General features: G+C 47.9%; 1 protein-coding gene and 1 non-coding gene across 3 annotated transcripts in view; both read left to right on the top strand.

Annotated features, from left to right (window-relative positions):
• The window catches only part of LOC146179004 (uncharacterized), a 51,747-nt gene that overhangs the window by 11,861 nt on the left and 13,769 nt on the right, over positions 1 to 26,117 (top strand). The window contains exon 3 of one of the 2 annotated variants that reach the window (XM_084579826.1): positions 24,839 to 24,995. In XM_084579826.1, the coding sequence (XP_084435952.1) occupies positions 24,839 to 24,995 (157 nt within the window). Of the gene's footprint in view, positions 1 to 24,835; positions 24,996 to 26,117 lie in introns of both variants that reach the window. The other variant, XM_084579825.1, reaches the window with a different exon arrangement.
• LOC146179005 (U4 spliceosomal RNA) lies at positions 9,100 to 9,241 on the top strand. The gene has a single exon (XR_014701002.1). It is a non-coding gene; the product is annotated as a U4 spliceosomal RNA (small nuclear RNA).

The raw sequence follows: 26,117 nt of genomic DNA, 5'->3' as shown, positions 1-26,117 counted from the left end.
CAGTGGGATTAAGGCCGCAGCGCATAAACCAATTGGCTCGTGTAGGGACAGAGCGAAGAAAAAGAGAAAAAAGACGGGGTACTATCTCTCAACAGAAGCCATGCGCCACCGCTGGGCGGATTATGAAGAGTCTGCATTATATATCGAATTTTAACGATAGAAATAAAGGCAGCGCGTCAGTGCCTCAAGTCTTCCCATGAAAGACTTTCAAAGCTTGTAGGGCACGGATCGTAATGCAGGCATGAGAAAGATCAAAGATATACAGAGTAGTGATTAAAGAAAAGGATAAAAGGCGCCTTCAGAACGCTGAATGCACGTCGTTAGAAGAAAGCTGTTAATCTAAGACGCCTTTAATTAATAATGCTCTCCTTGGCGTGCCGTCAATGGCCGCGCGAGCTAAGCCTTCTCTCCACACACGTCCTTTCTTGTTTTTGCCCTTCATTCGCTCTGATCGCAACTCTCTTTTCAGACAGTTGGGTGCACAATGGCGAAAGCGTGGTCACACAGTGGCTCCGTAATCTGAAGAGAAAAGTTTGGGAGCCCTGCAGAACCTGCACTGGAGAAATGCTCAAGCGCGAGCGTTTTACCTGCACATAGACGAGTCGCATTTTTCATTTTACAGTTATTTTTATTGCTCCCTTAACATCTATTGTTCATTTAGTTTTTGAATCATTTTTATTTTTTATTTCCCTCGACGCCCTCCAGCATTCTTAAGGTAGGAATCTAAGCGATAACCTTCTTCCAGCTTTGCACTAACACGCCGGTTAAGCCCTGGCGCGAAGAAAATGCATTTTTGTTCCTTGCAGTTCAACCTGTCTTCTTCGTAGAAAAACGGAGAACACTAAACACATCTTTCTTGAATGCTGGGGTGCGATTTTTTTTAAGAAACGTCCTCCAACGAACTTTAAAAAATATTTCCCGTTGTCGTCTCGTGGCATCCTGTTCCTACATTGTTCAAAAAAGGACAGCGTACCTTTGGATGTTTAAGTTACTGATGTTCTTGAGACTCGCTTGGAGCTGCTTCTCACTACAATCGATTCCAAATTCTCTAACATAGAGACAGTCGTCGCAGACTGTCTCAAACACTAGTCTGACCTTCACCACCACCTTCAAAAGCATGAGAAGGCCATCACCTAAATTGATGCCAGATTCAATCGGCTGAATACTCACGTCAGTGTTCAGTTCGGACGCTTAATTTGACCTCCACCTTTCAGACTTCCCTGAAAACCATCAGGAACTCTCCTCCTCTCCCCCAAAGAAACGCGATGGCGTGTCACAGCACAATCAAATTGCTTAGATGTCAACATGGAGGACCTCAATGTAATTCAGTGGAGCTGTTGCAATCTTAATACTAACCGCACTCCATTACGCCAATATCTTCTTACTCTCCCCACTCTACCCCACTTTCTCCGCCTCCAGGAAACCCGCTGCTCCGCTAACGTTCCTGGCTACCGGGCATTGCACTCTATAGCTCCTAACCCTCTATCTTCTATCTTCGTTCGTCATGACCTCTCGGTAGCGGCCCTTGTCATTCCCTAATAGCTCCAATCCTACCTGACACGCTCTATCTTCCTCAGACTCACCTCAGCCTGGCACTGTTGTCTTTCTACAACACCCCCTCCAACTTACGCCATACATCTCATGGCCCTAAGTTAGTTTCTTGACACATTGCCCTCTCATATTGCTGCACTTCTCCGTGGAGACTTTAATGCCCCACACACGCTGTGGGGTTATCCGCAGACCTTGCGTGCCAGCCGCCGACTCCACTCTATGGTGCACCAAGCTCACCTCACTTTCTTCAACACCCCCGGAGTACACACTAGGGCGGGTACATACTCCCAGCGCCAAACAACCGCTGACCTCACTTTCTGCTCTGGTCCTATTTTACCTCAGTGGCCAACCACTGCCAATACCCTTCTTAGTAACCACTACATTATTTAGATATCCGTCCCTCTTCAGATGCCCACCTGCAAGCAGCGCATTCGACATACCGACTGGCATGAGTTTCGCCGTCTCCTCTTCTCTGCCTTCATATGATGAGTGATATGGATGATATGATATGAGTCATATGAGTCATATGATGGGTGGACTAATGCCCTTCTCTAAGCAACTTCGTCCTCTACTAGCACGGAGACCGCTGCATATCCCTCTTATGACCCCGAACCCCATCTCATCAGGCTATGGAAGCATCGCAAAAAGCTCTTCCGAACAGCAAGACTGCAACCCCGCAACCTCCAATTGCAGACCTCCCTTTCAAAGTTGCGATACGACATCGTAGCTCATTGTGTTACGCTTGCGGATTCTCAATGAAATATCCTATGGAACAGTATTGACTAGAAGCTGTATAAAAGATCAACCTAGAGCCGTTTTCGAACCCTCATTCGCACCACCGCTGCCCCTTCCCCGACTCTCGCTAAAGCCCTAGCCACAAAGTCTCCCACCCCGCCGGGGTGGCGCAGTGGTTACGGCGCTCGACTACTGTTCCCAAGGACGCGGGATCGAATCCCGGCCTCGGCGACAGCTTTTCGATGGAGGCGAAAAGCAAAGCGTTCGTGTGCTGTGCGATGTCAGTGCACGTTAAAGAACCCCAGGTGGTCGAATTTTCCGGAGTCCTCCACTACGGCGTCTCTCATAGCCTGAGTTGTTTTGGGACGTTAAACCCCACAAACCAACCAACCAACCACAAAGTATCCCAGTGAGGCGTTCGCAACCCTTGCTGACCTTTGTCTCCCGTTTCATTTGTCCACTTTTTACCCTGAATCTGCAGGCTGTGCAGGCAATGACCGATGCACATTTTACACTGCGCGAGCTTCAAGTTGCACTTCTTGCTAACGCCACTCCCGGTGAAGATGGCATCACTAACTCAACTCTTCGCAATCTTCCCGATAACCAAACGAGCACCTTCTCAACCATATAACACCGCCAGGAAAGAAGGTTCTCTGCCATTGTTCTGGAATTCTTCACTTATTTCTCTCATTCCTAAACCTGGTAAGCCTCCAGCCCTTTCCAATTTCGGGCCCATTTCTCTGACCTCCTGTGTCGGCAAGACGATGGAAAGAATGGCGCTCACTATAGGCTTAATCGGCATTTGGAGGCTTCGAACTCGCTCTCTCATACCCTCCTTGATTTTCGTCCCCACGTGTCTGCACAGGACCTTTTTCTCATACTTCAGCATACGTTCTTCACCTGTAGTAGTTCTCATCTTCATGTCGTGGTCACAGTCGATGTCCGCAAGGTATTCGATTGCGCCTCCCATGACCACATTCTTACATGCCTTTCCAGCACTGACTGCGGCTCCCGCGTGTATAACTACGTTCGCGCGTTTCTGTCTAATCGCGAGGCCCGTTTCTATTAGTACTTCCCATCGTCTCACCCGCGGTACCCCGCAGGGTGCCGTTCTTTCATTCACTCTTTTTAATATCGCCATGGCTCCTCTCATGGTTCAGTTATCATCTACTCCCGATCTTGAGCACCTCTATTACGCTGACGATGTCAAATTTCCTCGAGCGGATCTCCTGGTCAAGTTCAAGACACCATTTAGCAGGGATTGGATATCATTTCTTCCTTTGTTGACCATACAGGCCCGTCTCCCGCGCCCGATAAGTCTGAACTCCTACTTTCGACTCACTCCGCCTATCAACGAGCTCACAACTCACTGATCTCCCTTACCTTGGGCGGCCCCCGATCCCCAAAGTTTCTCAATGTCGCGTTTTTGGCATGCCTCTTGGCATGCGCATGCGCCAAGAATGTCGGGGCTCTCCATGCGGCTATTTTTACCTGTCCGTCTGTCACCCATTTTACTTCGCCGAGTTGTGAGATGGTCCTCTGGCTTGTGGGAAGCTGACGCCTGTCGACTGGCTCACGCGCTGCCTATTAACAAATTTCATTATTTCATACCACACCGTTCATTCACCCAGAGTCGACTAGGCACACTTGCAACAGCTCTTCACGGCCTTTATAAAGGTACTCTCCGTCTTCCCATAACCACTTCCACCGATAAGCTTTACGCCACCGGGCGCTTTCATCCTCTCTGTAGTCTCCTTTCCCTTCACCGCGACCGAAAGGTAGCTCGCCTCTCCGGATGGCTCATGGACGCTTGCTTCTCAACCAGGCTAGTATTTACCCCATACATTCAGTCCCTCAGCCAACTCCTTCCCGGCCGGAGGCTACTAACCTCCGTATGGTTTCTCTTTCAGCCAATATGTCGCCGGTCCTGCATGCTGGCCGCCGACATGCTGCTGCCTCTCATCATAGTCCGCCCTTCAATACCCATGGAGTCGCTTACATGGATGCTTCTTATGTGGTTTCTCGCAGATCCGGAAGCCAGGTCCTTTTCATCATCATCTATCTACCCCTGTCACTCACACCAGAAGAAAGGAACCCTTTCTCCGCCCTTCATATATTATCTCGCTTGAGGTCTTCTCCATCATTCATGCAGTTCAAAGTTTCCATTCTCTCCCATATGCCCCAGTATATACACTGACTCTCCAGGTGGCTATTCGTGTCATTCCATCAAAAAACCTCACACCTCATCTGTCCACGGGGCTCGAGGCCTCACTTGTCGCGCTCCCCGTTGTCGTCCGATGGATCCCTGGACACTCGGGGATTGACGGCAATGAGTTGGCGAACCAGCCTGCCCCGTGAAACTCGTAACCGGGCACCGTTCATCCCCTGGCCAAGGTCCTTCGAAGGCGGGGTCAAATGTCACTTCGCGCCACCAATGCTTCTCGCTTAGACCGCAAGCTCTACCCCGAACCTCATCCTAACCTCTCCGTTCCGGAGGCTCATGTCCTTAGGCATGACACAGCTGAATACGCCCATAAGCCCTGCACGGCTATATCTGTAGAAATTCTCCGGCGATCTTTCATGCCCCAATTAACTGCCCTTCCCTTATGCTAACCTTTCCCACTGCCTATTTTCCTGCCCGGTTGCCTGTTTCCTCGACATGTGGTATGTTATGTGCAGTGTCTCCTGTTCTTAACCGCGTACGATTTCAGTTTTAGTCATTTGTCAACACACATGTCAATGTGCGTGTCTAATAAAGCTTTTTCTAAACATCATCGGAAAGAGCATCGAAAAAAGATGTGCAAGTGACAAAATGTTTGGTGTGGGTTCGGGAACATTTTGCTTAAGGTGTATAAATTAAGGAAGGTTCCAGTTGGCAGTTTCCGCCAGTAGACTTCTTCCTGTTGATTTAAGACGTTGTGGGAAGGAGGGTATTTTAATCTCATCCCTTTATAATAATTTAGGATATCAGAATAAGTCGGGATTACCCTCATGAAGATAGCCGGGTCCGCGTTGAGAAGCGCTCGGTTTGTGTGCCCGCGAGCTACTTCGTCGGCCCTTTGGTTAACCCTCAGTCTCGGTGTGCCCCGATATTCAGAAAATACGGGGACGTTTGTCCATGGTGCGGTGCTATACCCACCCTATATCACATCACTTGGGAATTCGATAGAAACAAAGCTTTCCACAAACTAGAAAATCAGAGTGCAGAACAGTGGAAGAGTATGCTCTCCAGCGCCAACCCAATCCTCCAAAGAGGACTGGTCATCCATGCCCAGCGAGCAGCAAAATTCTGTGATGCCCTGGAATAGGGGCGCCAACCCTGTGAGACGGAGCCACGCCATCGACGCAAAGAAGTTAAAGGAACTCTGTCGGGAATATACACTCAGGGGAATACACTCTAAAGTAGAGCAATAAAGTTTATCCTATCCTATCGTATCCTTGGTGTGGGTTAATTAGGTAATTGCTTAGAGACAATTAAGAGGTTTACAGGAAAGGAAAGGCCCAGTATCTGATTAAAGATTGTGCGCCCTAAAAATGCCGCAAAACTTTGAACCAGTTGCATTTCAATCCATGCGGGAGCTAAACGGAGGTCTACGCGGGTCGGTCCTTGCCAAAGCTGAGCCGCGGGCGTGATTCAGGTGCTCGGCGTAAGACCAAGTCGAGATTGATTTTGATTGATTTTTTTAGGAAGGGAAAAGGCACAGTAACTGTCTCACTTGTCTTTCCGTGGACACCTCAACCGCGCCGTAAGGGAAGGGAGCTAGATGGGAGTGAAAGTGGAAAGAGAGAAAGAGGAGCCGTAGTGGAGGGCTACGGAGTAATTTCGACCACCTGGGGATCTTTAACGTGCGCTGACATAGCACAGCACACGGACGCCTCTTCGTTTCGCCTCCATCGACACGCAGCCGCCGAGGTTGGGTTCGAACCCGGGTACTCCGGCACAGTCGATAATGACGCGCCGATAATCCAGGGCAGGGGTGAGAAGAATGACTGCACCGTCACATGAGGACGGCATCATGACACGAGGACAAATACATTTGTCAAACAAAGAATGGATCGATCCGGAGGTAACATGTGGTGGTGGTCGAAATTTTTATTAATAATAATAATAATAATTGGTTCATGAGAAAGGCAAGACGCAGTGTCACACTTTTCTGTGGACACCTAAACCGCGCCGTAAGGTAAGAGAGGAAGATGGGAGTGAAAGTGGAAAGAGAGAAAGAGGGGCAGTAGTGGTGAGCTCCTGAGTAATTTTGACCAGCTGGGGATCTTTATTAACCAAGTATAAAAATGGTGAGGTCGAAGCCACCTGCTCTCCCTCACTGTGACACGCGAGCATACCTTGTTGCCGCGGTATATTGTAGTCAAAATAATTTGCTTTACATAAAGGAAAGGCGCGGTATCTGTCACACACTTCTCGATAAACGCTTGGACAACGCCGTAAGGGAATGGAAAGAAGAAATAGATGAATAGGTGCCATAGTGGAGGGGTACTGAGTAATTGCGACCACGTGGGGATATTTAATGTGCAACGCAAGAATGCAACTAGAGGGTATACAACGTGCTCAAGAAAGTGAAGAGGAACGGCAATGAAGAAGAATAGCGTAGCCAAGAATATTGCTTTCACAATCTCCTGTAGGCTTAACTACAGCTAAGCCTCTGTGAATTTTAATCACTGAGCCACTGCGGCGGGTGAACTGCGTACGTTAACACATACGCTTTCCTACAATGTTTAGTTGTTGTTTTTTTTACTCCACCAATCTGATTACGTATAAATATGCGATAGCATTGTATCCTTGAGCACCCTTACGCTCTACCACATTACATAGTTGTACCGCCTTGTCTAGCGCTTGTGATGCGAGGTTGAGGAGCTTTTACCCCATGCGTGCGTTGGTTGTCAGCATGAATTTTGCCGATAGCTCACGCTGCAATTTAGCCTGATAACTTTTAAAGGCTCCGTTCTCCAGAAAATCTGGCATCCATGTAAGCGCCGGCGTTGTGGGCGAAAAATCCTTTTTTCTTTCTTTAAGCGTCCCTAATGCCACGTCATCTCTCAAACGTCAATTAACTTGCCCGAACGGTCGATCGCTCTGCTGCCGCGAGTAATGCTCGACTACTGTTCCCAAGGACGCGTGATCGAATCCCGGCCTCGGCGGCCGCTTTTCGATTGAGGTGAAAAGCAAGGCGCCCGTGTGCTGTGCGATGTCAGTGCACGCTAAAGAACCTCAGGTGGTCGAAATTTCCGGAGTCCTCCACTACGGCGTCTCTCATAGCCCGAGTTGCTTTGGGACGTTAAACCCCACAAGCCAAGCCAAGCCAAGCTAAGCCAACAACGCCGCGGCCGGTGGTGCGTGGCGGAATGCTCCTCGCCTGGACATCAAACGCGTCCGCCGCTGGTTCAAGGAACGAAATACGAAGAGCTGCTGCTCTGAAAGAAAGCAAAAAAGACAAAAAGCGCCCCACCCAATACACCGGGGGTATTTCATGGGCACTAATAATTTATAGATAGCTCGCAGTGGAGACAATGCAGGCACGAGTCAAGAACAGCATCACTTGGCTAGTGTGGTGCTTGACCTGCACTACGACCAATTAATCCTGTGACTCAGTTGATTGCAAAAATAAAGAATTAAACATTCTTGTTAACAGAAACTTTGCTCGTGCATTTTCTAAAATCAGACCAACAACCTATAATAATAATAATAATAATTGGTTCACAGGAAGGGAAAGGCGCAGTATCTGTCACACTTGCTATGTGGACACCTGAACCGCGCCGTAAGGGAAGGGATGAACGTGGGAGTGAAAGTCGAAAGAGAGAAAGGGGAGCCGTAGTGGAGGGCTACGGAGTAATTTCGACCACCTGGGGATCTTTAACGTGCGCTGACATCGCACAGCACACGGACGCCACTTCGTTTCGCCTCGATCGAAACGCAGCCGCCGAGGTCGGGTTCGAACCCGGGAACTCCGGACAGTAGTCGGGCGTCTTACCACTGTACCACCCCGGCGGGGCAACCAACAACCTAGAGCGTTCCAAAAATGATGTTCCAGCACATGGATGTATTTATTATCAATGGAATGAATCTGTAAAGAGTATTAGGATATTCATAGCACCGTACAGAACAGCCGATCATAGTTTTTGCGCGGACAGCAAGACCCTTTAGAATTGCGAAAGAATCAACTAACGACTGTTCTGCGCGTTTTCCAGGCCTAATGGTGGCAATTTGAATGCAGAACCATTATTACCCGCTTTCATAGACTTCACCGGGATGATAGTGAAGATTCCTTTCAGCAACCGCAAAATAAAGAAAAAATGAAAAACGAAAACCCGCGCCATCGTCTTCATCCGCTCTGACAAATCTGCCCTAAAGACGTTAATTAGGCCCCATTTCATCCCCAGTAAGACTAAAGTGTGCGCTAAGTTCTTGCCTATAAACATAGCAACAAGGGTAAAAGCAAAGCTAAACGGAACAAAACTTCCCTAAACGAGTGAAATTTCGCTTCTGCATGCCTATCGGGGTTTAGCCAAGCTAAGCCGGCGCTTGTTGTTCCTTTTTTTTTTTTTTTTTTTTTTGCGAATGGTGCTGCAGATGCTCCCCGGATATGATGGTTTACAAGAATGTTTTCTCCCAAATTTCATTTTGGCGGCTTAACTTCAGTTAATAGGTACAGGTTAGGGATTGCAGAAAAATGATTTTTTCAGGTTAGGTGCTATCTTCCGATCCGTGGTCCCTACTTTGGTTCCCTGACGTGTGGCTGAAAACCTGTTTCGCTATGCAGGCCGGCCCAGATGGGCCTCCGCGCACTGCTTGTCTTGGTCAGCTTTGCGCAGAGGCAGTGTCGCATCCAATGAAGTCTCGACTGAGGAGCGACTATTGCTAGTTGAAAACTTTTCCCAATGCCCCGCCTGGACGACGTGCAATACCGTCGGCTATGGCAATTTTTGGATGGCTCTCCGGAGCCTCGCATTAACATACAAAGAAAGGTTTTTCGACGTGTGCGTTCTTGCAATGTAATTGCAGGTGGTACATGCGACTACACTCAATCTGGTTTCACTTAGGTTCCAGTTATAAGTGGAACTTTAAGAAACTTTCTGCTTAAAACAGATAATGCATGCCGTTGGTCCGAACTAGCAGTTACGTCGCAGTTTTAATGCAGAATCAAGTCCATGTTTTTTTTTTCTTTCGACGTGTCTTTCTAAAAACTAGGACATAGCAAAGGTGACAATTTTTTCGGCTGAACGAGTTCAAATACGCTTTCGCATAATATCGGTACATGCATATGAAAAGGAACGGGTGTGCACAAGGTGGGCATATATAGCGCCTGACAGTCAATTTACCTTCTCGGTAATGGCACTGCAGTGGAATACTTAGTAAATGGATCAATGCGACTTTGACCCTACCTTTATTGAGCCACGGGAGATCTGGCCTTTATCATAAACACAAATGTTGTCCTTATGATAACCGCCTCCTCGGTGGACACGTCAGTCGCGCCTAGAGGGGGAAATACAGTAAAGGGAGAGAGAAGGAGGCGCTATAGCTGGGTTTGCTTTATGGGGTTTAACGCACCGAAGCGTCGCAGGTTTTGATGGTTTGGTTTGGTTTGTGGGGTTTAACGTCCCAAAGCGACTCAGGCTATGAGAAACGCCGTAGTGGAAGGCTCCGGAAATTTTGACCACCTGGGGTTCTTTAACGTGCGCTAACATCGCACAGCACACAGGCGCCTTGCTTTTCGTCTCCACCGAAAAGCGGCCGCCGAGGCCGGGATTCGATCCCGTGTCCTTGGGAACAGTAGTCGAGCGCCGTAGCCACTACGCCACCCCGGCGGGGTAGGCATGCCGTATTGTAGAGCTCTGGATAATATCGACCACCTGGGTTTGTTTAATGTGCTCTACCGTTGCAAAGTACATGGGAGCCTTGTTTCACTGTCATACTATCATGGCACTGCACCCACCGTGGTTGGTGTTGAACCCGTCCCTCTGTACTCATCACTGGAAAGCTCTAACCACTGAGACACCAAGTCAAGACCTGAAGCGCTGTAGCAAAAGTGTTTGAAATAATTTCGACCTCCGGGGGGGGGGGGGGGGGGGGGGGGGGGTTAAACGCTCACTGACAGTGCACAGCGTGTTAGGCTGACGTACGAAGCACCAAGGACTACGATGACCATAATGATAAATATGTCAATTATGTATTTGCCTTCTGTCAGTCCGGGACGAACACCCCCGTGCTCACGCAAACAGCAAATACAAGTGCACTGGAGTGCTGCCATCTACTTTCAGTGCATCTATTTAGTCGCTAGAAGGTAATGCTTTCAGCGGCAAGGCACCAGTCACAGCATATACTGCGCGTCTCGTTGCTACGGGGTATTGGGCATTTTACTTCTGCAAAGAATGCAAAGATAAAAGCCGCAAAAGGCACACTCTCAGCGCGGTGTCCGGCATAGTAAAACACATTTCACTTCACAGTCGTGTGCACAATTTCTGAATATAAATACTACATTACAGCAGTCGGGACCACAGATATTAACATGTAATTTTTTATTAACGTTACCCCTGCGGACAGTCTATGCAAATGGTAAAGAAGAAACTGGACAAAGGAATTCGGAGCAAGGGGTACAGCAGCAGACGCCTATGTGGAAAGCTCTCAGCTAGTTAATAGTTAAGTACCAAACGGTAACATTCCAGACTGAGGTCAGCGCTCTCGCAACGCTTCCTCCTTTATATTTTTCTTGTATATCTGTATCACAGGCTCATCCGTGGTCCTGGCGCAATTTTCATTAATAATGGATGGTTGTCGCGGGCATTCATGGCTTTATGCGATTGTTTTCCTATTTTTCTTTTCTTCAACGTACAACCTGACTAAGTCTAAGCAGCGACGTAGTGACTGCAGCATTCGCTTAAACATTGTTTTATGAGATGTTCACGCTTAATAAGTCCAAGCACGCATGACTCAGAGGAGATGCATCATCGCCCTTAGAAAGGGAAAGATGAAAATGACAATATTGCAGCGCCCTTTCGAGACCCTTGCATCACGTGACGAGCATATGCAAAACAAAATGAGACCAGCTACAAGAAAGAGCTGAAGGCGCCGTCATGGGGACTTAATTCCTGTTGATTTCTGTCATACAAATATTTTCCTTCTGATGAAAGAACTTCAGTCTCCTTTCTCGAGTTGCACCTGTAGTTTTGCTTGGACGCTTCAGGTTCCGGCTTGCGTTTTTATAAGTAAGGACTGAAAGAACGACACCGATAGAAACCAAAGGCCCACTTTGAGTCCCCGGTAAACATGCGCTTGCCTTTACCCGCTTGCACTGCGCCACTCTGTCCGTCGGTGCACAGAACCTCTTGTCCATGGCGCAGCTTTCCTTTTCGCCGAGTATTTCTCCCGGCCCTGCTGAGGCGTTACTAATCTCCCCAGCGAGTATGCGCCTCACTGGCTCCGCTGCTGGGCGAGCACCTCTCCCCCCTCCACCCTTTCTTTCCCTATTCGCCTCCTCGTATTCACCCCTTCCCCAATCCCTGAATCTGGCAATGGCGGCCGCGTCGATCCACGGCGAGCCAGGCCAAGCCGTGGCCACCACAGCCCCTCCTTATCGTTAACTGGCGCCCAATGCTCCTAGAGGCGGCGGCGGGAGCCGTTCAGCAGACCGTGCGTACACGAAGATGCATGGCCGGCCTGGGAGCCGTATTCGTATACAGTGCGTTCGCCGGTCGTATTCTCACCGGTCGGTGGGGAGAATTCACGCCAAGGCTCCAGTCGAAAGCGAGGGCTTAGATTTACGTGGGTCCCGAACGCGTGAAATATTTGTTGGCCAATACTCAATCGCCGGGGCTCCAAGGGCTTCAAACGGTGTGCGGCCAAAAACTACTGTTTTCGCCGTAAGGCATTGGGAAATAAAGGGTGCACGCGATTCTTTGATTTAATCCGTTCTAATTCATATTCACAATTTCTTGCAGCATAGTTCTTCGTCAACGCTGGGCGTCATCCTTTTCTTTATTTCCTAAAAGTTTTAACAGAGAGTTCAAGCTTTAGAAAATATATGTTGCTCACATTTTAGTAAATTACACATGTATGTATGAATGCAAGAAACATGTAAAGAATAATTAATTTATTTACAAGTAGCGATTAATTAGTCCCCCAAAACGGTCGGCAAGTCGGCATTTTTTTTTTCAAGTTGCCAGACATTGGCGCCCAACTTATTTTAGATGCAGGGAATGAAATCGCGTTTTCTTTTTTCGCACATCGAATGGAGCGGCATTTCAAGTGTAAAAAATGTCAAACATATTTTCAGGAAATTAAGCGCGCAGTAACTGCCTAAATTATTGTTTGAAAGATCTACCACATCGTGAGGGAATGCAAAGGGAGGAGTTGAAGATACTTGTAGTGGAGGGCTCCAGAATAGCTTCCACCCCCTGGGATTCCTAAACGATCGTTCGCCGCACACAGGTGCATTTTGCGTCCTGCTTTCATAGAAACACGACTGAAATGTCAGTTAGCTTCTCCTTTTCCGTGGAGTCACAGTATGCTCTACCAGAAATGTAAACTAGTGTAGCAAGTTGTCACACCAGGGAAGAATGGGAAAATGAGAGCTATGGAAAGAAAAATGTTTCGTTTTGCACGCATCTTCAGAACACCAACTTAGGTGAACTAGACTATTGTATGCCGCCCGAGACCCTGTGAGGTATGTACAGCCTTCCAGAGTTTTGATGAGAACACGAGAGCGTCGACTACTCGGCACTGCTGTGCCGGAAGACGAAATAGAGAAGAAACGATTTCAAAGGGAATGACACGCCCAGAATTCTTGCTGCAGCACGTAGCGCACTCTGGTAGGCTGTTTGGATTACGCAAAGCAACTTTCAATCCGCCTCTTTCCCACGGAGCCACTCTGCGCGTGCGCGCTCCACCACTCGTTGAAAACGAACTGCAAGCTTCAGCTGGGCAATCGAGCTCCAATTCGTAACAGGCTTATGCGACAGATGGCAGCAGCTGTCAAGCCCACAGATCGCCACTTCGCAGGTGCAGGTTACTTCGTGGAAACAGATCGCGGCTGCGTCTCCTAAGTGCGTTTTTTTTTTTTTTTCAACAATAGCAGAAGAATTTTTAGCCATCATCAGTGGACGCCATATCTTGTGAAAAGGGCGGATTATAACCTGCTATGCATGGGGCCCAAAGAAGCAAACACTGCCTGTTTGCTTCTTACCTTAAAGACCCCCAATGTGGGGGCTTTAAGGTAATAAAGTGAAGTGAAGTGAAGTGAAGTGCATACCAGTACAGGCAGTGCAAAAAAGTCCGCATTTGCGATAAACAGCCTTCTTCTAGCTGGGACTTACTGTAGATCAGCCTTTGACTCTGTGTATCTGCCATAATGCCTTTCATGTAAACGCACTGTATTCGTGACAATATGTTGTTAATTATATAATCCCTCAAGTAATGCCCTATTCCCGGGGCCTGTGAGGTATAACTAAATACATTGATTAATTTACTGTAAATGCTCGAAAGAAACAGGCATCTCGAGCATTCAAGGTGTGTATCTGTGTGTTTGTCGGTTGGTTGGTTGGTTGGTTGGTTGGTTTGTGGGGTTTAACGTCTCAAAGCAACTCAGGCTATGAGAGACGCCGTAGTGGAGGACTCCGGAAATTTCGACCACCTGGGGTTCTTTAACGTGCACTGACATCGCACAGCACACGGGCACCTTGTTTTTCGCCTCCATCGAAAAGCTGCCGCCGAGGCCGGGATTCAATCCCGCGTCCTTGGGAACAGTAGTCGAGCGCCGTAACCACTGCGCCACCCCGGCGGATTAAAGCATTACTGACATATCGGTTCATGAAAATAGCCGACAACGATGGGAAAATACTGCATGCCGGCAACATATTCAATTGCGTTGCCGAAATAAGCAAAGTTTTTCATAATGTGTTAGCTTGCTCGCGAAGTCTTGATTTACCATTTTGCTATCCCTGGCAGGCTTCCGGCTGCAAAATGAACTTAGGGAATCCTGCAAAAAGTAGAACTAATCATAAAAGTGACAATGAGGTAGATTAGGTCGGGTTCATTTTACCGACAGAGGAGACAGGACCAAAGGACTCTATTTTGTAGCTCCAACAGCTAGCACTTGTAGCTCCACTTCCTCGGAGAAGAATGAATTACGCAAAATTCTATTAAGGACAAGGTGCAGCGCTGGGGAGCAGCAAAAGACCGTGGGCTATTAGCTGCTAACATCTCCGAAATCATGTAGTGGTGGCGCCGCGGCGACGGATATGAAGAGAAATTGGTCGCTGCGTTCGTGACACACTTCGCGGTGCCTTCTGCTATCACGGATCGATGCTAGCCGTATGCTCCTGTCTCCGCAAAAGATTGTACGACCCTGACGAGAAAGACGAACAAGAAGTACGAACGACGTCTGTAGCGACGGTGCATCGGACACGTGTACGAATATGGCGGAGGATATCCTTCGGACCTAATGGAACTTCGACGACGCCATTACGAGGCCTGTGCTCTTTCCTTTGATGAGTTCACTTAGCCGTTTGCGCGCCTTGCTTCGTGATTATTCACATCCTGCCTCTTTTAGCTCTGACATTGGGCGTTCGGTAAAAACTTCGTTTTGTTCTTGTGCCGTGGACTCTCGGTAGCTGCTACGTACGTCCGTGATAGACGTTGCACGGTGCTAACATTACTACTAAATCTATCGTCTTCAGTAACTGGCCGTCTGAGGCACGTGCTAACTTAACATAGAAGGCGGCGTAAATAAAGTTTTGCTTAAAAAGATATGAAAAAGAAAAAAAGTTTTAAGGATGATTGCGACACTCCCTAATGAGAAATTGGAGCGCAGCTATTATAAAGCGTTTTTGCGATATATTGAGGCTGAATTAAATCTTAGAGATGCTTGTATGTATTGAATTGAATTGCCTTTATTTCCATACCAATTATATAAGCTCAACTGCACTAAAACGGCTATTCTTTATCGGGCGGCGCCTCAAAATAGCTACCTATAAAACTAAATTACTAGCCTACAATACACTGATTCGCTCTGTCCTCGAATATGCAAATGTCGTATGGTTTCCTTTTACCAATCAAGACATAAATAAAATGAAGCAGTACAAAGGAAGGCAGTAAGGTTCATATTTAATAAATACAGAACAACTGACTCACCAACTGAAAAAATGAAAAGACAGGGAATAAAAACACTTCAAACCCGAGCTAAAATCGCACGTCTTAAACTCTTGTGCCAACTACTTCATCGACACTTAAAAGTTGATCCTGCTAACTACATCGCTTTCTCTGCAACTAGGCCGACACGTAATAAGCGTTCAAAAACGCTAACTGAATATCACTTCCACATGTTGACTGATTCAAATATTCATTCTTCCCTTTAGCCACAAGAGAATGGAACAGCCTGAGTTCATCTATTACTAATTTATCTTCGTTTACTAAGTTTGCAACCGCAGTGGAAAGATATTTAACTTATTAGCAAAAAGTTCTTTTATGCTCATATTCTCGGTATGCCGCCCGTTCGATTCTGTTCTTGTTCTGTTCCTTGTGATTTACGCGTATACATGTGAAAACAGTACGTTTATTTTTTTTCTTCTCTTAGTGTCGTAATACATGTATAATTCTCGTTCATATCTGCCTCATATTTGTTTTTATTTGTATAATATGTTTCACCATTTTTGTACCCTATGCATTTTACATTCTTGATTTGCTTTGTACATATGATCATGTCACTGTGTGTTCCTTATATGCTCTATATACACTTCTCTGTACTAACATATGCCCAACTGCAACAATTCCGAAGGAGATTAGCAGTATCTGTAAATAAATAAACAATATATGGGGATTTAAGGTAAAAGTTGCGCACGGCAACTTGATGGGCCTTAAACCCAGTCTGAGGGCAGCCGGTGTACGTATCTAAAACTACAGAGAACTGATTATTTTTCTTACGAGCCAAATAGAATTTCCCAGAAGCAGAGAAAGAAGAACCACGAGGGAGCAGCGCAGAACTCGTGGCTCTTCTTTCTCTTCTTCTGAGAAATTCTCGCTGGCTTGTCACTCTCTCGTGGCTCGTGGCACTATTTCACTCGGTTACATCCACAACCATAGGGTTTCTTACACTCTTAAAAAACTCTATGCCCACAACGACACCAATAGCTACGCCGATCAACCGCCAAAAGGGCGCGTAAGAGCAGCGTTTTAAGAAACGTACCGGCTAGCGCCTCTCTTTAGAAACACCAGACGCTTGGCATGTCCACCTCTTGTGTATGCGGGAAGGGAATTGTTTTACCTGTCCATGCTTTACTCAGTGGACGCTCCAATTTATCGGAGCAAAAGAGCCTCATCATACCACTGCCCATGTTCTCCAGCTCTAATGAGCTTTTAACGCGCGGGGACCCAGCTGTGCCGGCATAGTGGCAGATGTGAGCCCGAACTGGCCTATCAAAGCCATCTGCGCAGGCGCAGCTGATGTCTCGCGCACAAATATCGCAGTGCGCGCCGCCATCGCTTTCCGCGCGTTGAATGGACATGTGCAGATTTCCATGGGCTCCAGATCACGAATAGCAACAGTAGGAATCGAAGTAGCTACGCATGCGTAGTGGCGGCGCGAGATATATGTGGTAGCGGGGTCAGAATGGGCTATGCGAAAAGCCTCTGCTGGAGAGATAATTAGCGCAGTACACTCCGCGGCGGCTGTCGCGACCCGCGCTTCCGCGAGGCCAGAAAGCCAGATTGATTTCTGTGGACACCTCAACCGCGCCGTAAGGGATGGGAGGAAGGTGGGCGTGAAAGTGGAAAGAGAGAAAGAGGAGCCGTAGTGGAGGGCTACGGAGCAATTTAGACCACCTGGGGATCTTTAACGTGCGCTGACATCGCACAGCACCGCACAGAAAGCCAGACGAAGCCAGAAACCGCAAGGTACCGGCCAGCTGCACGAACGCCTGCATCGTTGGGAAGGATAGATGGAATAAACTTTATTAGATAAAAGAAAGGTTTCCGGGGTGGTCCCCTACTGGTGCAGCAGTCCACAGGCTTGTGCTTCACATAGAGCCTGATCCACCAGTCATTTCTGGCCGGATGGCTGAGCGGTCCGCCAAACAGCTTACCAGAAAGAATAAGTGGCATGGGGATGGGGGATACTGCCTCGGGGGAAGGACGTTCCCACAGGCAGTCGAAAAGTGAGGATTTGGGCAAGCCACAAGAGTCACAGTGAGGGGGCAAGCAGTGGTAAAATCATTAGATACGGTAAGGAGAAATGAAGCAACCCGTCTGCAGTTGTCGACATGTGGCACTGGACAAGGATGACAAGGTGCTGCGGGTTAGTGGTAATGTCATGCGGCTGTGTTTGTGGAATGTGGTGATTTGATGATTTGTAGAAAGGATCGATGTGGTCTCTTGCGCCGAGTTGGGCGCCTGGTCGTCCGGGGCCCGGGAAGTGAGTTCTCCGGCCAGCGTGATTACCGGGGATCGAGGAATGCCCAGGGATCTACGCCAGACTAACCGTTCGGTCGAGATAGGTGTCTGTGCCAAGAATATGATGGGTGGCAGGCGTCGCCACGCCATTTAGGTAGTGGCGGTATGCAGCCTGAGAATCTGTCCAAATTTTGGTTATGTCTTTGTCAGTGGTGGAGTGGGCCAGCTTAAGTGCGATGGCGGCTCCTTCCGGAGGGGGGACAGAGAGAGAGGAGGGAGAGACAGCGTCGTCTCACCCCTCTCTCTGCTTTATCTCGTGTTAGCGCTGTTTTTAGCCACAGATCTGCAGGCGAATAAGTTCGGATAGTGGTGGCGGCCCCCGCTGTGCCAACTTCGTAGGCTGCGACCGCCTTGAAAAACCCTACTTTAGAATTCTTTGTCGCGTCGGCAGAAAGAGATATCGGAAGATCTCTTGGTGTAATAGCTCGCTCCAGCCTTCCACCTACACTGATAAAGGCTAGCGCTCATATTGCGCGGTAGGGTCTTCTGGCATATGTGATCCTGCGTGCGCAGAATCATCATGAAAGGTGTAGGACTTTCTGGGGTGGGGATGGGTGGATTAAGACGGACTTGTCGTAGTAGGCATTGTCCTGTTTTCCTGCGACTCAGGCGGGCTGATTGGTTAGTGAGTTGAGGCTCTATTATTTCGTTCACGTTATAGTGGGTACCAGTGACCAGTAGACGTTCCGTGCTAACCATCCGTGGAAGACGTATGGGGCGCAGTTGACAGCCGTGCGTACTAGGATCTCCGCCTGCTGTTTTTGGCGCTGAGTGAGTATATGTTATGGGAGGTTGTATGTGATTCGGCTAATGGTTAATACGTCGGCCATATTGAGGGTCTCGCGTTCAGACAGCGCATGGATGCGCGCTGCCACGCACATTATTAGTCCAGCAACCTGTTTGGTCTGTCTTTGCAAGAGCTGAAGGGTGGCGGTTGCATAAAGTGCGTTGTTAACGAGCAGGCCGAGAATCTTCACCTGAGACACAATGGGTACTGGATTTCCGTACATGTGAAGTTCAATGGTGGGATCCCTGTGTAGGGGTTTCAGCTGCAAGCGTTCAGATTTAGTTGGAGAGCAGCGGAGGCCTGTGTTTTCTAGATAGGTAGGGGGGATGTCTATGGCAGACTGCAGGCTGTTCCAAAGGATTGGCCCGTGGTGCAGAGTGCTATATCATCGGCGTACATGGCTGTGTCGAGCTCTGAAATAGCACCAAGTGTCTTTGCCAATTGTGCTAGGACCGCGTTAAAAAGTAGAGGTGATATGACCTCCCTTTGAAGGCTTCCCCGGTTAGGCAGGGGGAAAGGCTGGTAGGCGATATGCCCAAAGTTGTGCCGTGCGTCCCTGAAGGAAGGCCCGAGCATATTGCCACATGAGGGGGCCGCAGCCCGTGGTGGCTAATGTCGTCAGGATATGGTCATGGCTTATCGTATCGAATGTCTTGTAAATATCAGAGCCGACATGGCGCGCGTAGAGGCTGTACGTCGCTTAGTGTGAAAGAGAGATTCTTTAAGGGTGAGAAGTACGTCTTGCGACGAGGGGTTTTGGCGAAAGCCAAATTGAAGCCCCGTCGGATTGGCGCAGCGGTTATGGCGCTCGATTACTGTGCCCAAAGAAGCGGGATCGCATCCCGGCCTCGGCGGCTGCATTTCGATAGAGGCGAAAGGGAGTGGCGTCCGTGTGCTAAGCGGTGTCAGTGCACATTAAAGAACCCCAGGTGGTCGAAATTTTCGGAGTCCTCCACTACGGCGTCTCTCATAGCCCGAGTCGCTTTGGGACGTTAAACCTCACAAACCAAACCGAAAGCCAAATTGAACATCGTAGAGAAAACCTGTTGTTTCTAGGAACGGTTGCAGGCGATTGAGAATGGCATGTTCGAAGAGCTTGCCGACACATATCGTTAAGGAAATTGGGCGCAAATTTCGGGTGATGGCTTTGCCCGGTTCGGGTATAAATAGCATCTGCGTTGGAAACAACATGGTGTGTGTAGGTCGTGTTGGCGGCCGCGGGTCGCGCTATGCTAAATCTCTCAAAAATCCTAAAAGCGCCAAAGTGTCTTTTATTTTGCTCCACAGAGTCCGCGCTAAATGTCAGTACTTACCAACCGGTGGTACCTTTCACGTGCTGTTGAGCAACCTTTTCTCTAACCGGCCCGAATTCCCGCTCATTTCACATTCCGTATTCACAAAAATTCTAACAAATTTAGGGATGTCCCATGTGTGCGGTATTTGCTTGTGTCTCGGTAAATGCATAACAGCGCCCCAGCGGAGAAACTGTCTTCTTGAGAACAGGGTGAGCAGTTCGTTTTCTTAATATGGTGCACGTATTTTGGCGGAGCCGAAAGGAGAAAACGCCCGCTTAGGTGTTCACCGCCCATTTCAATCTAGTTCGAGTAACCTGATCGCAGACAATCTGGAACACGAGGAAATCGCCTTGCTTTTTTGCCAAAGGCTTCGTTCGGCTTGTGGGGCCCTGCGCCACATATCTTTAAGGCCCGTGGCGCGCCGCGCATTCAAAGGCCGCGCCATTTCCCAATACTCCCTGCGCGGTGCCTGTTTCCCTCTCTCCGCTCGTTCGGGGATCGCGCCGCGTCTCGCCCTCTTCGTTCCTGCTATTCGCTCCTGGCTCTTCGCCACGGAGACGACCCGCGGTTCACTACCTGCCCTCCCGGACGACGACCCCGCACCGCCTTGGACGATCCCCTTCTGGACGTGAGATTAAAGGTGTTTGTTACACGGCCCGCTGTGTATTTGTCGTGCGTATCCCTCCGGCAGAGGAATCGCCCACAGGCCTTAGCTTTCGATGATGTAGCTTGGAGGCCACTGCGCTGCGTTACTTAATTACTTAATTAAACACCGAGAAAAAAAATATATTCTGCGGCGTTCTTAAATGTAAGTAATCGCTTTCATAGCCTAGCTACCCACGTTTGTATAATGGTTTGTTCGGTCCTGTCACTTTACTGGATGATATTTAGAGCAGTAAGAGCTCGCTCAACAGAGTTATTCGCTTTTAGTAAACCGAATACTTGCACCAACTCTTTTCCCCAAACGATAAAAAAAAGTCAGAGTTTCTCACGCTTCGCAAGAAAATTATTTACGGTTTTCATCCAAAGATGTATTCTGCAGAATGATTACAGATATACTGAGCCACGGCCGAACCGAACTTTTGGCCCGGTTCGAAGACCGTGCTGCTTACGCTTGAAAATTGAAACAGTTCGATAACCAATCTGTCACTTTAGTTGAAAATTTTGCTAGCATTATCGGCAGCATATCTGACTCCAAACAGCGGTGCTACAAAGACGAACATCGCTGCATAGCGCCTTCCAGGGTATTGTAACTCAATAAAGCTTTGTCGCAATATAGCTTTCGAAGTCAGCAGTACCCCCTCAACAAGGTAATTTTTGTTTGCATTTATGGATGCTTACACCGCGCGAAGGACTCCCGAAAGCACATTACAGTAGCCTTGCAGTCTTCGTCTCCCTCCCCACTCCCCCGCTTCCCCATTTCACCATTCACACCTCCCACTCGTAGTGGTTACAAATGTGTTTCATGCAATGGGCGCACAAAACAAAAAAAAAAGTAAGTAAAATATTTAACACAACCATTGAGGCTTCCAAAACGAAATAACCAACCCGCAGGACAAGTCTGAGTGCCGAAAATCAAGAGGAGGGTGGAGTGCACCACTGGTCTTGCAGAACACGAATGCAATTTTATTTATAGGTTACATTTTTATCAGTAAAATCTTTACGAGGTGTGTCCTATATGAAGGAGGAACGAAGAATAAAGAAGAATCAGATAGTTTGAAAAGAAATCAATGCTGTTGGTTAGGCGGCACTGATATACGCGACCATCATTACACAATCAAATTATTCAAGTGAAAATGTATAAAACAGAATAAAAACAACGCTTGCAAAGGCATAATCTTAACAAACGAGCCTTTGTGCACAGAAGGACGATCCCAGATAAATTAACAGTGCTAATTTTAATCTCTTACATTCCTTTATTATGGAAACTTTAAAGACGACTCGTCACTTTTTTTTGAGTGTGTGTGATAAAGACAGAGTCAAACTTCTGCCTCTCCGTCAGGGAAGAGCGGGGGTAACAATAAAGGATTTATCGGCACAAGATGAGGTGTCAAAGTCTGGTCAAATATGAGACAAGGCGAATTGTATGCGATTGTTATACGGTGCACCAAAAAGAATGATAACTGAGCGAGGATTTCTGTCCCGGCCTACCACAATGGGAATGGTCTTATACCTAGAGTGCAGAGTGCAATGAAAGAGTACACCGAACTGCTTTATCCTGCTCAGCCTCGAGGAGTTGAATGAAGGTGACCTCATGACGACACAAAATGATTTTATATTTATCCAGGGAATAACGAAAGAGACAATTTTATCCAAGTACCCTCGTGTTCTGCTCGACCAAAGTCGCGCTTGATAAAAGTGACTTTCTTTGGTGCTTTTCAAAAACTATGTTTAATTTGCTAGTCCAGGCTAACAACGTACTCTGCAATTTTTGCATGTTCGGGGAAACAGGTCACCAAAGTAGTAAGTTTTTAACTGTACTGAATAACTATACCGTAACAGTCAATATATATCCGCAGATCCTCTCTGGGCTGGTTTCTAACTTTTTTTATAACTACTAATTTTCAAAAACGCACCCCAAATTGGTTTTCTCTGACTGTATTAATTACTCGTGTCGAGAGCAGGACAAATTTCAAATGCAGAATTTCGGTACACATCGGAAGATTAGACCACTTCTGTGAATATGTTCATAAAAGTACCTTATAGTACATTTGCTTCAAATTTATTTTCAAAAAACGCGAGCATTTCATTTTTTCTAGGTAGATTTAATCATTTGCTGCCAGCACAGGAAAAAAAAAAAAGTTGAAAGCACATTTTTATTACACATCGGAAGCTTCCACCATTTTCCTCAACGTGTGCGTAACAATGTCTTGCCATAACTTTCAGTAGACTCAGAATTGAAAGTTCTAGTGATAGAATAGGTGCAGTCATTTTTTGAAACGATATTTTGTATTGTTACCCGAAGATGCTCAATTTAATTGTTTGTCTGGCCAATTCTCTAACTCGTAATAAACGTCCCCGTAAAGTTTGCGAAATTGAAATTTCTGTGATCGTTGGTAGCTCCATCGCAAGGCGCGTACCTTACAGCACGCAATGGTCAGGTTCGCCATGAGATCGAATTGTTAGTTGGATGCCGAGAAGTCGAACGAGTTGTTGAATTTCGTTTCCTAAGTTGGTCGAATAAAAATTGAAATTTAAATAGTATTAAGTCTAATGCGGCCGGAGAAGCCACGTTTGCCCCTACAACGGCATCGGCATCCATGAAAGCGGAAGATGATAGTGAATTTAATAGTCGTGTAGTTCCTTTGTACGTAAGTGTGCGCTCTTTTTCATGAGTGTGCGAGCCGAATCTTATTCCATGTGTTTATGTTCAGATAATGCTGTCGTATCTGCCACGGACGTAACTAGCAATGCGCGTATCGCGACCATTCCGCGCCGGGTGGTGAACAGACTCGCGTCCTTTATAGGGACTTTTGTTTGGAATAGCAAGACAGCGCTAGTCGCCCGTCACATCCTACACCTTCCGAGGAGCAGGGGAGGCCTTGGCCTTCCGTGCATCCCGACAGTGGCTCGAGTACTCGCGTTAAGGCTGGTGGAGAGGCTATTAGCTGACGAGTCTTACCCTGGTCGCTCGCTCATCCTGTACTGGATGAGCACGGCGCGTCGTGTGCTTACACCCGAACATTACCTCGCTCCACAAGCGGACAGACCTCTGCCTTTTTACGGCGAGGTTGCCGAGATAAAGTCGACTCTCAATGCAGACCTGTCAGATGTTAATGTAGGCGACCTACCAGCCATACGAATCAGCGAATTAGTAGCCGTTCGAAGGCTTTCAGCTGATGAGCAACGAGAGATCGCTCTCCCCAAACGGTGAGCGTGGGCAGCTTGTCGGCTGCCAAATGAAGTGCGAGATTTTGACTGGCTTAGGCGCTGGGGCGTCCTCCCCACGAAACAGCGCCTTGCCAGATGGGGTGTTGTACCCGATGACCAGTATGCCAACTGCGGTGCTCCCGAAAGCCTCGCGCATGTTTTTTTTTTTTTTTTTTTTTTTCGAATGTGTAGTTGCAAGAACAATGTGGCGGCTCGCATATAGGAGGTTTAACGTCCGCATGAACCCCGGCGTCAGGCGCCGGCGCCACCCTTCTGAACACCTTGTGTTCAGTGCGGTTCTGTTTGTGTTGTGGCGTCGCAGGTGCCTCGCTGAGGCGCGCCGAATTCCCGCCCGAGCAATGTACCCAGCCTTGCAGAGGCTGCGCCTCGTCGTCTGGAAGTATCTGTCTGGACAGTTAGAAACTGACGACGAGACACGGTTTCTGCGGCGCTGGCACATGCGCTTCTATGTTGCACGAGGCAGCAGACTTGAGATGCCTGTCGTCCTTTATTAGAACCCTCCTCGTTTATACCGTTTTCCCCTCTCTGGGTAATCATGTTATATTTAATTTACTATGCATATGTAACCTATAGTGTTTTGTATAGTGCTTTGTTTTGTGAGTAATGAGTGTTTTTGTGAGTAATGAGTGTATGTATGTATGTATCTAATAAATTCTCTTTATGAAACGTAACTAGCAATGGTGATGCTAATGTAATGTCAATTCAACTCTCAGTGCAATTGCTAGTGCACGTTGGAGAGTATGGGGGATTGTTGAGTATGATTAGGCCGGAACCCTTTGCGAATCGGAGGAACCCCCCTCCTCTCGCATCGCAAAGTAATCCTGGACTTGATGAAACTTAAGGTTTCTTCCTTCTATCATCTGTCTTGATATGTACCATGAAGCGCAGCTAGGCAGGCAAAAAGGAACAATACGGACGAGAAACAAACGTTCTTTTCTTCTTTTTTTTTTTTGCCTGTGAACCCTTTACTTTATTCGTGTACTCATGCACACGCTCAACGTGATCGAAAAACAGTTCCCAATTCTTCATCCTATTAACCCTCTCTTTATTAGCAATGCGGCAAAATTAATACCTCTGCAATTGACGCTGATTACGCCTCATCTCCTCCTCTTCGCATGCTGGAAGCAGTCGGCGACCAGCCGACCGGAAGACGGCTCGGGCACAGTAGAACTCGAGGAGGTAGCTGAGGCTGAGCAGAGGATGCTGCGAGCAGCTACGCTCATTCGGCAGACGCTGCAGCAGCGAACGCCGGCTCCCGGGGGCATCCTGGTGCTCGTCGCTGACAGTGAGTGTGTTTGCAGCTCCCTTTTCCCACAAGACTACAACACTGGAACGCAACACTGCCCGGAGTCAGCGTCCTTTAAATCTTGCATCGTTCGCGCCCTGGTTGCTGCCGTATACGTGTGTGTATGCGCTGCATATGTGATTGTGTGTTCCTGCTTGCTTGGACGTGATGCAGAGAGCGACGTGGCTTGTATTGCTGATGTATTGGTTCAGGGCCGTGTGATGCACTCGGCAGCTTGCATATTTTAAGCCGAAGAGGATGTTTTCGCATTAGGCTTCCATCTTAGCACTGCAGCAATTGGCCACAGCGTTTCGCATAGTGTGAACGTTGTTTTTTCACCGCAGTAAGAAGCAGCCTTTTTAAGTAATGTTTTCAGCCGATACGCCAACAAGTTCATGATGCAGGAATCCCCGAGAAAAATATTCGTGAACATGGGCGCGCTGACGGTGCTACCTAATTCCGGGGAAAAGCTCATTACGTTTAATGGACGCTTAAGAGTTACGTCCCCATTTACATCTTAATCGCATCCTTGTCGATATGCTTGAATATTAGAGGCCTCTTTTGACGTTGTGTTATGCAAGGTTGTAAGTTCTATTTCCACTGCGTTATCAGACGTGCCAATAACGAAGGCTTGGTATATAATAACACGCTGTTCAAGGACCGCACCCTTTCGCGCCTATAAATAGCCGCAACAGACGACGTCATCACTCCTGTCAATAACGTGAGGACATAAGCCCGCGCTTTTTAGGACAAAGGCTTCCGACACAGCCATTGCGAAAGCGGCTAACCCTAAGCCCGGCGACTTCTCCTGCCCTCCACGACGAGAAAAAAAAAAAAAAAAGTGAGCGCTGTTTTCTCGTCGCACCGAACAAAAAGCTGAAATCAGTGGCGGCGCGCGAAAGGCACCGGGAAACGAACGGAACAAAGTGAGACCCGTAAGCACATCTGAAGTCTTACCGGAATCTTCCGGACTGCGCTTTCCTAGATTTTCTCCGATATTTCCACCCGACAGGACTCTTCACTGCTGGATGTCGTTACAAAAGATGACTCCCTCTGCACTCAGCCTCCGCATAGACTGGGCAAGTTTCTTACGCAACCGTGCCGGCCGCCTGTTGTCCGAGC

This window comes from Amblyomma maculatum, chromosome 9 (assembly GCF_055883805.1).
Source record: "Amblyomma maculatum isolate TAMU_Amacu chromosome 9, ASM5588380v1, whole genome shotgun sequence".
Taxonomy (NCBI): Eukaryota; Metazoa; Arthropoda; class Arachnida; order Ixodida; family Ixodidae; genus Amblyomma; species Amblyomma maculatum.
This window is presented reverse-complemented; position numbering and strand designations above follow the sequence as displayed.